This window comes from Hylobates moloch, unplaced genomic scaffold (genome assembly GCF_009828535.3).
Source record: "Hylobates moloch isolate HMO894 unplaced genomic scaffold, HMol_V3 SCAFFOLD_19, whole genome shotgun sequence".
NCBI lineage: Eukaryota > Metazoa > Chordata > Mammalia > Primates > Hylobatidae > Hylobates > Hylobates moloch.
The window spans coordinates 48322054-48335260 of record NW_026652294.1 but is presented as its reverse complement, the minus strand read 5'-3'; the positions used below and the strand labels follow the sequence as shown (position 1 = coordinate 48335260).

At 41.4% G+C, this 13207-nt stretch overlaps 1 protein-coding gene across 5 annotated transcripts in view; it reads left to right on the top strand.

Moving 5' to 3' along the window:
- Window positions 1-13207, top strand: part of DDX42 (DEAD-box helicase 42) — a 46171-nt gene that overhangs the window by 8337 nt on the left and 24627 nt on the right. For 2 of the 5 annotated variants that reach the window (XM_032138680.2, XM_058431558.1), the window contains 2 exons: window positions 5430-5666; window positions 11424-11574. In XM_032138680.2, coding sequence (XP_031994571.1) covers window positions 5446-5666; window positions 11424-11574 — 372 coding nt within the window. In that variant the 5' untranslated portion in view covers window positions 5430-5445. Of the gene's footprint in view, window positions 1-5429; window positions 5667-7164; window positions 7613-11423; window positions 11575-13207 lie in introns of those variants that run through there. The other 3 variants (XM_032138681.2, XM_058431559.1, XM_058431560.1) reach the window with 3 other exon arrangements.

The following is a 13207-nucleotide window of genomic DNA, read 5'->3' as shown; positions in this document are numbered from 1 at the left end:
GCTGCTGGGGAGGCTGAGGCAGGAGAAAGGTGTGAACCCCGGAGGTGGAGCTTGCAGTGAGCCGAGATCGTGCCACTGCACTCCAGCCTGGGCGACAGAGTGAGACTCCGTCTCAAAAAATAAAAATAAAAAAAGAATTGTCTTAACAGCTGGGCGCAGTGGATCACGAGGTCAGGAGTTTGATACCAGCCTGGCCAACATGGTGAAACTTGTCTCTACTAAAAAATACAAAAATTAGCCGGGCATGGTGGCGTGTGCCTGTAATCCCAGCTACTTGGGAGGCTGAGGCAGGAGAATTGCTTGAACTCAGGAGGCGGAGGTTGCAGTGAGCCAAGATCATGCCATTGCCCTCCAGCTCTGGGCGACAGAGCAAGACTCCTCCTTGGGGAGAAAAGAGAATTGTCTTACCTCTTTTCTCACTCTGCATCGTCTCTCTGCTAGCTTATTTACATCAGTAACCTCAAATGCAAATGGCTTAAATCAAATCTATAGCTCACTCCAGACCCCTCTCTGCAGTTACTGCCCCTACTTGGCATCTCTACTCAGCTCTCTCATAGATACTGAACTCACCTTCCGCCTGGTTTTGCAAGCCTGGCTCTTTAGGTTTCCATCTCCATTAGTGGCTCCACAATTCACCCAGTCTTTAAAGCCAGAAACTTCTGAAGTTATTCTAGACTCTTCTTCCTTAGCTTCCACACCAATTACTGGTCACAGAATCCTAATTGATCTTTCCTCAGATATCTAAATAAGTAACCCAGATCCATCCCCCGTTTCTCCTTTCCCACAGGTGCTTTCTTAGTTCAGAATTTTGTCGCTTTATACCTGTGTTGCTGCAACAGCCTCCTAACTACTTTCCTTGCCTCTACCATGAGTATCTCTCATTCTGTCTTTCAAAAACACTGATCTGAAAATTTCTCTTCTGTGTAAAATTAACGATTCTTTGTAGCTTGCAAAATACAGTTTTGTATGGTACGTCATTAGCATAGCCTTCTAAGCTGTTGATCTTGGCCCTGCCTTGTCTTTCTGAACATGTGTCCTGCAAATTTCCCAAATGTCCTACTGAACTCTAGCTGCACTGAACTATTTCCTGTTCTCTGTGGTAGCACTTAACAGAGCCTTCCATCTAAAATGCCCGTCTTTAATGCCTCTTTGATCTAATGCCTCTTGAGATTTCAAAATTTAACATGTCATCTCTCAGAACACTTCTATGCCTTTGCTCCCACTCATGGACCAGCAGTGAATGCACTCTGTATAGTACATCTGTTAGAACGCATCATGTTGTTTTCAGCTGCCTCAGACTGCACTGTCTACTCCTTGAGAACAGGGACTGTATCTTTTATGTATGAATGCCTAGCACTTCATATACCGTCTGACCTTCTCAGCAAGCTTTCAGTAAACCATTGAAAGTTTTCCTGCTAGGAGATTGTGTGATTCTTAAAATCCACCTGAACGTAAATGTCTTTCCACTACCCTTTCTTTGTCTGCCTTCTCATCCTTATGGCTTATTAGCTCCTTGTTATACATTGTATACACTAGGAAAAATGAGATTAAAATTGAGCCCATCATTTTTGTTGCTTGGGAACAGCTCTTGTAAAGATAGGCTTATAGATTAGTTTAAAAACGTCAGATGCTAAAATTTTGCTTGTAAAGATTCTTACTAAATTTCATCGCACTGGAATGATGTTGATTCCTTGATTGAAGGAATCCCCTTATGGGATTCCTAAAAGCAGGAGATGAAGATGAAGTTCAGGTAAATTAGTACTTACTAAATGCATACCTTAGTCATTTTCACTGTTAGAGAAGGAGGTCCAAAATGAGTAAAGACAGTTTCTATCTGGAATTAAGGGTCTAAGTAGAGATTGACATGGTATAATTCAAGTTTAATACTAAGCAGGCTGGGCGCCGTGGCTCACACCTGTAATCCCAGCACTTTGGGAGGCCAAGGTGGTTGGATCGATTTAGGTCGGGAGTTCAAGACCAGCCTGGCTAACATAATGAAACCCCATCTCTACTAAAAATACAAAAAATTAGCTGAGCCTGGTGGCACACGCCTGTAATCCTAGCTACTCGGGAGGCTGAGACAGGAGAATCACTTGAACCAGGGAGGCAGAGGTTGCAGTGAGCCAAGATTGTACCACCGCACTCCAGCCTGGGCGACAGAGTGAAACTCTGTCTCCCAAAAAAACAAACAAACAAACAAAAACCCTAAAACTAAGCAAACAACTAAGTGCTGTGTATAATAGCAGTTGAACCAAACCTATAGGGTATATATAGACAAGGGGCATAGAACAGTGCATGTTTCTGATCTCTTTGACAATGTAATAAACAGTTTTTGGAATTTTTTTCCACCCTGGCTTCAAAGCTAGTGGAAATTAAAATAAAAGTAAACATTTTAATTTTTCTTACTAATGGTAAACAAAATAAAAATCAAATAACTGCTGTTAACATTTTGATAAACAGCCTGTCAGCTGTCTCTGTATATGTAACTCATGGTTTTTACATAAATTAAATCATACTACCCACCTTGTTTTATGCCCTTAGTTATTTTACTCAATGTGTAATGGATACTTTTTCATAAATGTAAGTAGTAGTTAAAATTTTTAGGCCAGGCAAGGTGGTGTGAGTCATGTCTGTTAATTCCAGCACTTTGGGAGACTGAGGTAGGAGGACTGCTTGAGGCCAGGATTTCGAGACCAGCCTAGGCAACATAGTGAGACCACAAAAAATTAAAATAAAAACACAGGCATGGTGGCTCATGTTTGTAGTTCCAGCTACTCAGGAGGCTGAGGTGGGAAGATCACTTGAGCCCAAGAGTTCGTGGCTGCAGTGAGCTGCAATCAGACCACTGTACTGCAGCCTGGGTGACAGCAAGAACTTGTCTCAAAAATTTTTTTTTTAAACTCAGAATGCATTTTCCTTTGGGCAATTGCATTTTAAAACTTGTTCCTAAGGAAATAATCGAAGGTATGCACAAAGATGTAGCTATAATGATGTGTTCTGCAACATTGTGTTACCAGTATTATACTGTAAAGTAGTGAAGAAATAGATATCTGTTGACATTAAACAATATCATAGTATATCATTAGGTGAAGAAATCACTAAAATAATATGTACAGTATGGTTTAAGTTTTTAATTTGTGTGTGTATACACATATGCATACAAGTAGCGAAAAATAGAACAAAACTACATATCTAGGAGAGGAAATTTCAGGTAGTTTTAAATTTTGTTCTTCTTTGCTTTCTGCTTTTCTGTAAAACTTAGGTAAGTTGTATCATTAAAAAGGGTTTTTGGGGGCCAAGTGCAGGAGCTCATGCCTGTAATCCCAGCACTTGGGGAGGCTGACGTGGGTGGATCACTTGAGGCCAGGAGTTCCAGACCAGCCCATCTCTACTAAAAATACAAAATATTAGCTAGATGTGGTGGTGCACACTTGTAATCCCAGCTACCCAGAAGGCTGAGGCATGAGAATCACTTGAACCCAGGCGACAGAGGTTGCAGCAAGCCGAGATTGGGCCACTGCACTCCAGCCTGGGTGACAGATCGAGGCTCTGTCTCAAAAAACAAAAAAACGTTTTTTGGGCCAGGTGCGGTGGCTCATGCCTGTAATCCCAGCACTTAGGGAGGCAGATGTGAGGGGGGATCTCTTGAGGCTATGAGTTTGTGACCAGCCTGGGCAACATCACAAGACCCTGTTCCTTAAAAAAAAAAAAAAAAGGTTTTTGGAGCCAAGACTAATGTAAGGTATTGTTTGTAAATTGATTTTATCAATGCACAAGAAATTTCTTTGTAATTCTTTTTTTTTTTTTTTTTGAGACAGAGTCTCGCTCTGTCGCCCAGGCTGGAGTGCAGTGGCGCAATCTCGGCTCACTGCAAGCTCCGCCTCCCGGGTTCACGCCATTCTCCTGCCTCAGCCTTTCCGAGTAGCTGGGACTACAGGCGCCCGCCACCACGCCCGGCTAATTTTTTTGTATTTTTAGTAGAGATGGGGTTTCACCGTGGTATCGATCTCCTGACCTTGTGATCCGCCCACCTCGGCCTCCCAAAGTGCTGGGATTACAAGCGTGAGCCACTGCGCCCGGCCTCTTTGTAATTCTTAACCACAGGCTAACTGAATACTTCAGGCAACATGTCAGTGAATCATAGTTTCTTCCTGGATAGTGTTTCTATTGGGCAGTTGTTCAATAAATACGTGCTTCATAGTACCTTTCCTTCAGACATGAATACATAGATACTGTCTACAAATAACTGATCTTTTAAGTTTTGATTCTTTGATTCTTCCAGATGTCATTACCAGAGGATAACCTCTAGTTTTCGGAGAGTCTTGGCTGATAGAACCTCAGTCTTTCATATAAGGATGAAGATGTTTAGTCTTTTCATATCTCCAATGGCCTAGCACATATCAGATTCCCCAAAATATTTCTTTTTATGAGTATTTTTGTCAGCTTAATAAGATGTTAATTAGCAGGTAAATCCTTTTGGAGGAGGTGACATTAAATACTGCATTCCAGTTTATATTGAGATCCCAGTAAAATTAAAACAATTTCTTCAGTGTTTTAGAAAATATAACCATTTGTTGAGGCTAGCATGGTGTGTATCTGAAATACAATGTCAACTTTTGTGGTTTTTGTTTTTGTTTTTTTAAGAGACAGGATTTCACTATGTTGCCCAGGCTGGAATACAGTGGCTATTCACAGGCAGGATCATAGCACACTGTAACCTTGAACTCCTGGGCTCAAGCAATTTCCCTGCCTCAGCCTCCTGAATGGAAATGAATCTCTTAATGAGGTGGATTTTCTTTTCTTTTCTCTTTTCTTTTCTTTTCTTTTTTAATATAAAAAGAGACAATCTCTGTCACCCAGGCTTGAGTGCAGTGGCGTGATCATAGCTCAGTGTAATCTGGAACTCCTGGGTTCAAGTAGTCCTCCTGCCTAAGCCTCCCAAGTAGTTGACATTACTGGCCTGGGCCACTCTCCTTACTACAGTGTTATAGTTTTAATTGAGAAGCTAAAATTTAAAATAAAATTTTAGGTGGAGGTTAGAAGAGACATACAACTCAGTGGGGCTATATACTTCTTTTTTTTTTTTTTTTTGAGACGGTGTCTCGCTCTGTCGCCCAGGCTGGAGTGCAGTGGTGCAATCTCATCTCACTGCAACCTCCTCTTCTCAGATTCAAGTGATTCTTCTGCCTCAGCCTCCCAAGTAGCTGGGACCACAGGCGTGTGCCACCATGCCCGGCCAATTTTTGTATTTTTAGTAGAGAAGGGTTTTCACCATATTGGCCAGGCTGGTCTTCAACTCCTGACCTCATGGTCCGCCTGCCTTGGCCTCCCAAAGTGCTGGGATTATAGGCGTGACCTACCACGCCCGGCCCTTGGGGCTATACACTTTTTTAAGTTTAATTTATATTTGTGTATCTTATTCCTAACAGGTCAGTCATTGGCACCATGAACTGGAATAAAGGTGGTCCTGGCACTAAGCGAGGATTTGGCTTTGGAGGTTTTGCCATCAGTGCTGGGAAAAAGGAGGAACCCAAACTCCCACAGCAGTCCCACAGTGCCTTTGGGGCAACCAGCTCTTCTTCTGGATTTGGAAAGTCAGCTCCACCACAGCTTCCTTCTTTCTACAAAATTGGATCTAAGCGGGCCAACTTTGATGAAGAAAATGCGTAAGTGGTAATTCCTGGTAGTGTAGCAAAGTTTGGACTTTGATATATTCATTCTATCAGCAGAAATTGAGGCAAAGTAACTTTGTTTCTCAAATAATAATGACTTCTTAAATTATGTGTCTCGCTGAATTCCACTGTTCCTAATAAGTTAAAATATCAGGTTTACTCATTTGTAAGGAATGTAATACCTGTGGGGTTACTTACACCTTTACTTATTCAGTGTTACGTCCTACTGGGCTGTCGCTCAATGTGGAATTAGAAGCCATTGAAACAGGCTGGGCGTGGTGGCTCACACCTATAATCCCAGCACTCTGGGAGGCTGAGACGGGTGGATCATCTGACATCAGGAGTTGAGAACAGCCTGGCCAATATGGTGAAACCCTATCTCTAGTAAAAATACAAAACATTAGCCGGGCGTGGTGGTGCACGCCTGTAATCTACTCAGGGGGAGGCTGAAGCAGGAGAATGGCTTGAGCCCGGGACGCACAGGTTGCAGTAAGCCAAGATGGTGCCATTGCACTCCAACCTGGGCGACAGAGCAAGACTCCCATCTCAAAAAAAAAAAAAAAAAAAGAGCCATTGAAACATAAATATGGCTGAAGAGTTTTATATAATTCATGTGGGTTTTGGTGATCTTTTTTTTTTTTTTTTTTTTTTTGAGGCAGAGTTTCGCTCTAGTTACCCAGGCTGGAGTGTAATGGCGCAATCTCAGCTCACAGCAACCTCCACCTCTCGAGTTCAAGTGATTTCTCCAGCTTCACCCTCCTGTGTAGGTGGGATTACAGGCATGCACCACCATGCCGGGCTAATTTCTGTATTATTAGTAGATCCGGGGTTTCACCATGTTGGCCAGGCTGGTCTCAAACTCCTGACCTTAGGTGAACCGCCCGCCTCGGCCTCCCAAAGTGCTGGGATTACACGCATGAGCTATTGCACCTGGCCTGGTGGTCTTTACTGCAATCTTTTACTGACACCATATAAATTGTTTAGTAAACACAGGCAGTTGTCAGAACTGATGGAAATACAAGTTTGCTTCAACATGGAAGTCTTTTTTTTTTTTTGAGATAGAGTCTCTCTCTCGCCCAGGCTAGAATGCAGTAGCGCGAACTTGGCTCACTGCAACCTCCGCCTCCCAGGTTCAAGCGATTCTCCTGCCTCAGCCTCCCAAATAGCTGGGACTGCAGTTACAGGCACGTGCCACCATGCCCAGCTAATTTTTTGTATTTTTAGTACAGACGGGGGTTTCACCGTGTTAGCCACAATGGTCTCAATCTCCTGACCTTGTGATCCGCCCGCCTCAGCCTCCCAAACTGCTGGGATTACAGGCGTGAGCCACCAGGCCCGGGCTACATCTAAGTCTTTATTATGTTGGAACATCTGATAGTGGTAGAAAAATCTACTCACATTTTTCCCATAGCTCATAATTGGTAAATGCTTTTTACCAATTACCATTTTTAACTTGCTGATATAATAATGTGGTTAGAAAAGGCTGGGATTTAAGGGGTTGAGTTCTGATTTCTATAGAAAATATCTCTCTTTGCTGAATCTGAAGAAATCTCTTGTTGTTATTTCCAAGCTGATTGTGACACTGCTTCACTACTTGAGGTTTTTTTTGGTTTTTTTGTTGTTGTTGTTTTGAGATAGGGTCTCACTCTGTCACCCAGGCTGGAGTGGAGTGGTGCGATCAAGGCTCAATGCAGTCTCGACCTCCCAGGCTAAAGCAGTTAAGCAGTTCTCCCACCTCAGCCTCCTGAGTAGCTAGGACCATAGGCACATGCCACCACACCCTGCTAATTTTTTATTCTTTTTTTTTTCTTTTTTGAGATGGAGTCTTGCTGTGTCACCCAGGCTAGAGTGCAGTGGCGTGATCTCAGCTCACTGCAACCTCCACCTCCCGGGTTCAAGTGATTCTCCTGCCTCAGCCTCCCATGTAGCTGGGATTACAGGTACCTGCCACCACACCCAGCTGATTTTTGTATTTTTAGTAGAAACGGGGTTTCACCAGGTTGGCCAGGCTGGCCTTGAGCTCCCGACCTCAGGTGATCCACCCGCCTCAGCCTCCCAAAGTGCTGGAATTAAAGGCCTGAGCCACCATGCCTGGCCAATTTTTTATTCTTTTGTAGAGACACGGTCTTGCTTTGTTGCCCAGGCTGGTCTGAAACTCCTGGGCTCAAGTGATCCTCCCACCTTGGCCTCCCAAAGTGCCGGGATTATAGGCGTGAGCCACTGCACCCAGCAGATTTTAATTGGAAAAAAAAAGCTTCTAAAAGACGAGTTTAATTTTTTTTTTTTTTTTTTTTGAGACGGAGTTTCACTATTGTTGCCCAGGCTGGAGTGCAATGGCGTGATCTAGGCTCACAGCAACCTCTGCCTCCTGGGTTCAAGCAATTCTCCTGTCTCAGCCTCCTTAGTAGCTGGATTACAGACATGCATCTGGCTAATTTTGTATTTTTAGTAGAGACGGGGATTCTCTATGTTGGCCAGGCTGGTTTCAAACTCCTAACCCCAGGTGATCTGCCTGCCTCGGCCTCCCAAAGTGCTGGGATTACAAGCGTTAAGCCAGTGCACCTGGCCAAAATATTTTGAAAGTACACGGTAATATTTTAGAAAGCTGACATGTTATTTAGGAGTCAAATATACAAGTAGTGTTTAAGTTTTAGCAAAGTCAGAGATCATTATTCTAAACAGCAGTTAACTAGTTCAGGCTACTTTTTCATTAGTTAAATAGAACACACTATATACAAGAGGCAGAGGTGGAAAGACTGCTTGAGCCCAGGAGTCTGAGGCTGCAGATAGCTATGTTTGCATCACTGCACATCAGCCTGTATGTCAGAGTGAGACTGTCTCTAAAAAAAAAAAACAAAAAACTAAAAACCTACTGTATTAATGAATATGCATGAGTAAATATGTGTATATGTGTATGCTATATATTAATGCATATATTATTACATCGTATAGTATATAGTGTGAATATGCTATTGCTATATTAGTGTACATAACAATTACTATATAAAGGAGTTTGCATAAGCATATAGACTATATATTTTAGGCCAGGCACAATGGCTCACATCTGTAATCCCAGCACTTTGGGAGGCCGAGGTGGGTGTATCATTTGAGGTGAGAAGTTTGAGACCAGCCTGGGCAACATGGTGAAACCCCGTCTCTACTAAAAATACAAAAATTGGTCTGGGCGTGGTGGCTCACACCTGTAATCCCAGCACTTTGGAAGGCCAAGGCAGGCGGATCGCCTGAGGTCAGGAGTTAGAGACCAGCCTGGATAACGTGGTGAAACCCCATCTCTACTAAAAATACAAAAATTAGCTGGGTGTGGTGGCGGCACATATAATCCCAGCTACTTGGGAGGCTGAGGCAGGAGAATCACTGGAACCCGGGAAGCAGAGGCTGCAGTGAGTTGAGATTGTGCCACTGCACTCCAGCCTGGGCAACTGAGCAAGACTCCATCTCAAAAACAAAAAGACCACACAAATTAACTGGGTGCAGTGGCGTGCACCTGTAATGCCAGCTACTTGGGAGGCTGAGGCAGGAGGATTGCTTGAACCTGGGTGGTGGAGGTTGCAGTGAGCGCAGAGATCACGCTGCTGCACTGCAGCCTGGGCAACAGGGCAAGGCTGTATCAAAAACAAAACAGCATATATACTATATAGTTTAGCCTATATTATTGTTACATATAGTCAGTGTTACATTAGTGTGTGTATATATGTATGCGTGTGTGTACATAGCATAACAGTTAAAGCTTTTAAAATAATTCCTAGGAAGACTTGAAATGCTTTAACTTTTTAAACTGCAGTTATTTATTTAAATTAATATTTGGTTATATTACTATTTGAGTTTGAGATTAAAGTCTAAACAGTGGTTTAGTTTATAAAGAGCTGTATTGACATCCTTTTCTGGAATGTTTGTTAAAGAGAAAGTGATACCTTATCCAGCCTTTGAAGATGTCCTTTCTGAATACTTAAGTAGTATCGTAAATTATTTTGGATTGAGCATTTATTTTCTTTTTTTTTCCTCTTGTTTCCAGAGTCTCACTCTGTTGCCCAGGCTGGAGTGCAGTGGCACAATCTCAGCTCACTGCAACCTCCACCTCCTGGGTTCAAGCACTTCTCCTGCCTCAGCCTCCCGAGTAGCTGGGATTACCGGCATGTGCGACCATGCCTGGCTAATTTTGTATTTTTAGTAGACACAGGGTTTCACCATGTTGGCTGGGCTGGTCTCAAACTCCTGACGTCGAGTGATCCACCTGTCTCGGCCTCCCAAAGTGCTGGGATTAGAGGTGTGAGCCACCACGCCTGGCCTGAGCATTTATTTTCAATTCTGAAAGTTTTCTGTTGGTCCCCAGAAAATAGCCCAGAATTTCTGAGGTTTTTGGTCTTAAAAGAATATCTCAGGTTTTTATTAAGGGTTATAAAGAATAAACTGAATTTTTCATGTTTCATTAAGTTTCCTTTTGGCTGTGCACAGTGGCTCTCGCCTGTAATCTTGGTACTTTGGAGGCTGAGGCGGGCAGATCACGTAAGGTAAGGAGTTCGAGACCAGCCTGGCCAACATGGTGAAACCCCTGTCTGTACTAAAAATACAAAAATTAGCCAGGCATGGTGGCAGGTGCCTGTGATCCCAGCTACTAGGGAGGGCGAGGCAGGAGAATAGCTTGAACCCAGAAGGCAGGGGTTGCAGGGAGCCCAGATTGTGCCATTGCACTCCAGCCTGGGCGATGAGGAAAACTCTGTCTCAAAAAAAAAAAAAAAGTTTCCTTTTTTCCATAGCATAGCTCTTTAATATTTGTCATATTTATCTAACAATGATCAGTAAGTTTGTACTGAAAACTCTTCCCTTTTAACAGAACTGGGAGTATGATTTGACCATACACTATTGAAATGAAGAATCTCTTGTGATTACTTTTTTGTAATATTGAAATTTTGCATGTATTAACTAGTACTTAATAATTAGTGTGGCGATTTCCTCAGGGATCTAGAACTAGAAATACCATTTGACCCAGCCATCCCATTACTGGGTATATACCCAAAGGACTATAAATCATGCTGCTATAAAGACACATGCACACGTATGTTTATTGTGGCACTATTCACAATAGCAAAGAGTTGGAACCAACCCAAATGTCCAACAACAATAGACTGGATTAAGAAAATGTGGCACATATACACCATGGAATACTATGCAGCCATAAAAAATGATGAGTTCGTGTCCTTTGTAGGGACATGGATGAAACTGGAAAACATCATTCTCAGTAAACTATCGCAAGGACAAAAAACCAAACACCGCATGTTCTCACTCATAGGTGGGAATTGAACAATGAGAACTCATGGACACAGGAAGGGGAACATCACACTCCGGGGACTGTTGTGGGGTGGGGGGAGGGGGGAGGGACACCATTAGGAGATACACCTAATGCTAAATGACGAGTTAATGGGTGCAGGAAATCAACATGGCACATGGATACATATGTAACAAACCTGCACATTGTGCACATGTACCCTAAAACCTAAAGTATAATAAAAAATAAAAAATAAATAAATAAATAAAAAAATAAAGAGCGCTAGACTTTGATCTGGAAAAAATAATAATAATAATAATTAGGTCATTAGCCAAAGCCTTGGAGGTCTCTAATTTGATCTGCATTAAATCTCCTAATAATAAGATATACCACAATAAAAATTTTGTTAAAGATTTACTGACCCCAAAGTAAACATTCACTTTACCAGTTTGCTTTCTAATTCTCAGCTATTTTGAAGATGAGGAAGAAGATTCTAGCAACGTTGATTTACCTTACATTCCTGCTGAAAACTCACCAACTCGCCAGCAATTCCATTCCAAGCTAGTAGATTCTGACAGCGATGATGATCCCTTGGAGGCATTCATGGCTGAAGTGGAGGCAAGTATCAACATGTTTCATTAAAATATTTAGCAGTTAGAAATAGATCAAGTTAACTTAGTACTTCAAATCTTATTCAAAATTTGTTTTCTATTTTTTTTTTTTGAGAATTTTGCTCCAGTAGTTTATAGTTGCATATATCTACTTCCACTTGCCCTGTAGTACTTTTGTGATGATTGGTGGCTAGAAATTTGAACTGTAACCCATGACATGGTAGCTCTAGACGTATATGTGTGTATGTGTTTTATTTTAATAATCTTAGCATATTCTTAAATGGAATTAACATCTCATTCAATCTAGCATTTGTTAAGTACATATTTATGTAAGGTAATTCAACTTAAGGAACTTGCCAAAATTATAAATTCTGTATTCTGTAGTTTTAAATGTTATTTCTTCATCAACATTCATGACCTCCCTGTAGAAATTTATAACCTCATGACCACCTCCTTGAAACTCTTCTCACTAGGCTTTTGTGATTTTGTGTTATTTTCCTTTTTCATCTTTCTGACTGTTTTCTGTTTGTTTTTGTTTTCTTATTATTTTTATTGTGGAAGAATTTAAACACATACAAAGATAGAATAATAAAATGAACCTTCATGTACCTTCAACCAACTTTAGTTAACAACTTTTGGCCACTCTTGTTTTATCTAATCTCTCCCACCTCTGATTCTTTCTTTTCGTTTCTCTCTTTTTTTTCTTTCTTTCTTTTTTTTTTTTTTTTTTCTTTTGAGACAAAGTCTTGCTCTGATGTGGGCTGGCTAGAGTGTAGTAGTATGATCATGGCTCACTGCAGCCTCAAACTCCTGGGCTCAAATGATCCTCCTTCCTCAGCCTCCTGAATAGCTGAGATTACAGGTGTGCACCACCATACCCAGCTAATTTTTAAAGTTTTTATAGAGGTGAGGTCTTGCTTTGTTAACCAGGCTGGTTTTGAACTTCTAGCCCCAAGTGATCCTCTAGCCTCAGCCTCCTAGAGCGTTTGGACCACAGGCATAAGCCACTGTGCCCAATCCAATTCTGTTTTGGATTATTTTAAAATCTCAGACATATAATTTTATCCATCAGTATTTCTCTGAGAACACTCTTACAAATTACAACCACCATGTTATTGTTGCACCCAAAAAACAAGTCATTAAATATCCATCTGTTATTTGTGATCCTTCTTGCCGTCTTCCTCCAATTTTTCGCATACAGAGGTCCTTTTACAGCTCTCTATATTGATTTACTATCTTCACTCTTAGTGACCTCATTTACTTTTAAAACTTTTCTGTGCATAATTTATGTTTTTAGTCCCATCTTTCTCTTTGGTTTTGGTCCTGCTTTTCCAGAATCGTATTGGCCTTTTTTAGATGAATGTGTCCCACTGGAACCTTAAAATCTATTCATCATCTTTTCCTCCTCAACAAGTCATTCTCTGATTTCCGTGAATGACATTAATGTTCACATAGTCACCTTAGCTGAAAACTGGCTTTAATTTCTTCCTTCACCACTGCCTCTTCATTTTTTTTTAGCAGATTATTAAGAATGTTCATTATTTAATTTAATCCTCAAAATAATCGTGGGAAATAGGCAGAAAAATTTATATATATATTTTAACTGATAACAAAACTGAGCCCTAAGATAATTCAAATCA